The 4,213-nt window shown below is 36.7% G+C and overlaps 1 protein-coding gene across 1 annotated transcript; it reads right to left on the reverse strand.

The window, feature by feature from the left end:
• Positions 1-751: 751 nt before the first annotated feature.
• On the reverse strand, positions 752-3,426 carry LOC133866696 (putative laccase-9). Its single transcript, XM_062303313.1, has 7 exons — positions 3,223-3,426; positions 2,914-3,065; positions 2,488-2,735; positions 2,287-2,412; positions 1,619-2,207; positions 1,118-1,470; positions 752-1,009 (listed from the first exon to the last, which is right to left on the reverse strand). Exons 1-7 carry the CDS (start codon positions 3,325-3,327, stop codon positions 876-878), a joined length of 1,707 nt encoding a protein of 568 aa, XP_062159297.1. The 5' UTR covers positions 3,328-3,426; the 3' UTR covers positions 752-875.
• Between the last annotated feature and the right edge of the window lie 787 nt (positions 3,427-4,213).

Raw genomic sequence — 4,213 nt, forward strand, 5'->3', positions numbered from 1 at the left:
GTTTTAGGTACGTAATCAACCTTTAATATTCATAAAGCTTTTATATTTAGATTTCTCAATTAAATTAATTAATTTATGAATATATATATATATATATATATAGTTTTTGTTACATATTTTAATTGTATGAACTATATAATTGTAGTTACCTAAAAATATAGAGAACAACAATGATTTTATTGAGATCCAATCAAATACTAAACGAATTTGTGTCATGGTAAATTTAACAAATCTATCAGTAGATCATTATTTAAGAAAACAATTTTGATTAATAAAGACCAAATTCGAAGAGCCTAGCAAAATAAATTATAAGTTATAATTATATGTTTTAAACAATAATTAAATTTTTGTTTGTCAGACTTTTTATATATATAGTTTTAATCAATTTTTGTTTCTTTCATTCATAGAAAAAAAAAAAAAAAAAAAAAAAAAAAAAAAAAAAAATTACCCCCTGAACCAAAACATTGGCTTTACCACTGGTTCCAGCCCAAAAGAGCCTCTAGGCTATAATGGGTGCTCCAGGGTGCAGGGTAAGAGGGTCACGACCCTATCAAAAGCTGGCTTGATCGACTTCATGCCTTGGCATGCAGCTTAGCTCCTGCTCAAATTATTTTTTGGCTCCGTCCCTGCTCTTTAGCATTATACTTGAAAATTCAAGAGGCTATTCTAAAATATGTTTTTCTTTTAATATATATATATATAACACTTACAATAACTTACATAAGGAGAAATTTCTAAATGCAAAGTACATCTCAATGCGAACTTTATTTAAAGCATTTTGTTGGAAAATGGTATAATTATTTCTTCAACAAATCGAAAGGCCTAGATAATTCAAGCCCTTATTGATTGATTGAACCCAAAACATTCTTCCAAAACTAAGTGCATGTAGGCAAATTATCTGGAGGTGGAATCATGCTTGTTTCCTCCGTTGTCCCATTCCTCACAATGATGACCGTGTCCATACCCCAGCTAGAGTGCCTTTCCAAATGACAGTGCATAAACCACACCCCTGAAGAATATACATGCATGATATCATCGATCCATATATGTCAATGCAAATCTAATTAATTAAACAGAATTAATTATATTTTACAAGAGAAAGAGATTAATTAATTACCAGGATTATCAGCAACAAATCTAATGGCAGCCCATCCATTCTTAGGAACTCCGATGGTGTTAACTTCCGGTGGATCTACCAAATTGTAAGTTCCTGGGGAAGTCGTGTTGTCAAAATTGCCATAATCCGACCCGACCAAATAGAAGCTAAAACCATGAAGATGCATTGGATGGTTCTCCGCAGTCAATATATTCGTCCCTTGGAACACTATTTCAACTTTTTTGCCCCAATCTATCATCCTTGCCTTTGTTCCTTGGCTCGGAAGTAGATATTCGTCAGGTGAAATTCCTGTGTAGTTAAATACAAAAGGAGGATAACCTGGAAAATCATCTTCATAAACGCCGGACAAGCTCCTGCAAAGAGCACAAAAGATTTTTTTCATGTATATATGTATATTTGAGCATTATTTATTTCTATTAGTATATAGGAAAACTTCACTAACCACTCTGATCTTTTATATAAATTAAATAATTAAATTCATTTCGAGATAAGTGGGATTACTTGTAGTAAGCCTGCAGTATATCGATCGTCGGGGTCGAGAAACTAACGTTGTTTAAGCTAGCAGCTAACCTACTACCATTTGGCCCAGCACACGAATCTTGATCACAAGGCAATTGATTAACAGAAACTGTAATGACGATTCTTTCGTCAATTTCTTGTGGGACATCAATCGGGTGCTCAGTACTCGCCAACGACCTTATGCGACTTGTGAAGTTGTCAGCACTAGCCCTGTCGGTGACATTAGGGAGGGAGGGATAGGGAGGAGAGGATGGAGCAGTGTAATTGCCTGTATACTTGATAATGGCTGAAGTGTTGGATCTGTCGTACGGGGCGCTGGAGTCAACGAAAGGTGTAGCAGCCATGTAATAGTAGCTGGGTGTCTGGTTTGCTGTGAGCAATACATCCATTGTTTGTCCTGGTGTTATCATGATGTAATTGGTGTTTATGGGCTTTATGTATGCACCATCCTGTCCGACGACTGTAATGCTGTGGCCGGCGATTCCAAAGAACATTTCCTCGTTCATCACTGCACTTATTATTCGGAGAAGATATGTCTTGCCGGATTCCACTGATAGACTATATGTTGTTTCTGCAACAATAAAATATTATATACATAAGATTTCTCGAAAAAAAAAAAATGTTTCTGGTTGAATTATATATTTTGTTACCATTGGAGCAATTATTTGGATATCCTGGTTGGCCATTGATGGTGTAGGCGTCTGATAGGGTTGGATCACCGCCAGTTTCCGTGGCATTATCAATTAATTCCTTCACATCTCCTTTGTACCATTCCCCTGCAGCAGCAAGGTGGAATTAAGCTTACATGTAGAAAACTAGGAACACACACACACAAAAGTACTTTAAATTACCAAGTACGATAACTACTTCTTCATCAGGCTGTGTGTCATATGGATATTTGGTTCCGTTTTCAGGTGAAATAATAATGGCGCCATGGACTGTGGCGCGTGACCAGTCGCTATGGGCATGCCACCATAGAGTTCCTTCTTCAGTAGAAAATATGACCTCTTGAGTGAAGTTTTTTCCTGGTTGAATAGGGCACTGTGTGATGTTCTCAGGACCATCTGACCAGGGATTTCTAGGTTGCTTCACTCCGTGCCTGTAAATAAAGATTAAAAATAAAATAAAATTATTCAGCGTTTTTCATAATATAATTAATTCAGAAAACACTTTTATATCTTAATTGAAAATCACTTGTATCTTTTATATCTAGTCAAAATGCTTTTTTTAAAAATTGTGAATGAGAAAGAGAGAGAGAAAGGGGGAGGAGTCATCACCAATGAATAGTTACACCATAGTCTCCATTATTCTGGACATTAATATATGCCCTATCGCCTTTAGTTACAGCAATTGTTGGGCCAGGCCACGTGCCGTTTACTACTAGCATACTCTTGCTGGTACACAGCCTTTCGAAATTTGTGTTATCCAGCTGCAACCATAATATGCATGGAAAAAGAAAAAGAAAATAAATAATCAGCACTTTTTCCACACACACACACAAGAGACAGGTTGGTCTCTGTGGTTTTTCTTTTGAAATTATTAAGGAGGAAGGCTAGCTAGCATATATATAATTGGGAAGTACTTACAACAAAGGTGTAGTTGTGGACATTATAAGCCATGCAAAGGGACACCCAATCGAGAAACAAAAACCCTAGGAATCCCAGGATCAAACCCATATTCTTTATTCCCATGATTCAAAGAAAATTCTTAGCTAGTGTCGCTTCCTTCTGTGTCCATCCGCCGGAGGTTCAAGAGCTATTTATAGACCCAATCCGCTTGATCTACAAGGAAGAAAAAACACAGGAAAAACATGCATGTCCACGCCCTAGCACTAGAGCCTTGCTTGGGCCAGCTAATTTCCATAAAGCACGTTGATTTTCTGGCGGCTGCTGATATATACGTGATTGGTGGAGGAAAAGATAAACCGCCATACATATATGACTGAGACGCGCGCTTCGCAATAATTACTTCGCAAGCAATTAATGGCCGGGGTCGGTCATAATTATTTACTCTAATCACACACACACGTACACATATTAAGTAATTTTGAGAACCACTCGTATCCAGATCGACACACACGTTTAAGTCGTACGTTAGTGCATGCATGGTTCCTCACCATATGAACAAAAAAATAGACCGACCACCTCGATCTCCAACGAAACAAATTCAAAAATTGTTATGATGTTCTCAATATTTTTGAAATTAATTAATACCGTTGGTCCGTTGGAGTTATTGTCAAAATTTTGAATGCCACTGTCATGACCACTAATTCGCCATTGCCCAACGACCCCATGCATGTGATCATTAGGGCTGGATATCCGCCTAATATGAGGACATTTTGAATAGTTTAATATTATTAAACTTTTTTAATTATTATAAAACTTAATTGGTTTATAAATCACCATGCATGCATCCGCCGATCCGCGTGAAAGTTTGGCTACATAACTAATTTTTCTAAATGATTGATTAAATTGTCAAAGATAAATTTAGTTTAAACATGGTCCGCTAATTATGCTTAGATTAGTGCTTCATCGTTAATTTACTGGCACAGCATCCTCGCCCAAGATAGCTTGCGTA

Source organism: Alnus glutinosa, chromosome 4 (genome assembly GCF_958979055.1).
Source record: "Alnus glutinosa chromosome 4, dhAlnGlut1.1, whole genome shotgun sequence".
In the NCBI taxonomy this organism is placed as follows: Eukaryota; Viridiplantae; Streptophyta; class Magnoliopsida; order Fagales; family Betulaceae; genus Alnus; species Alnus glutinosa.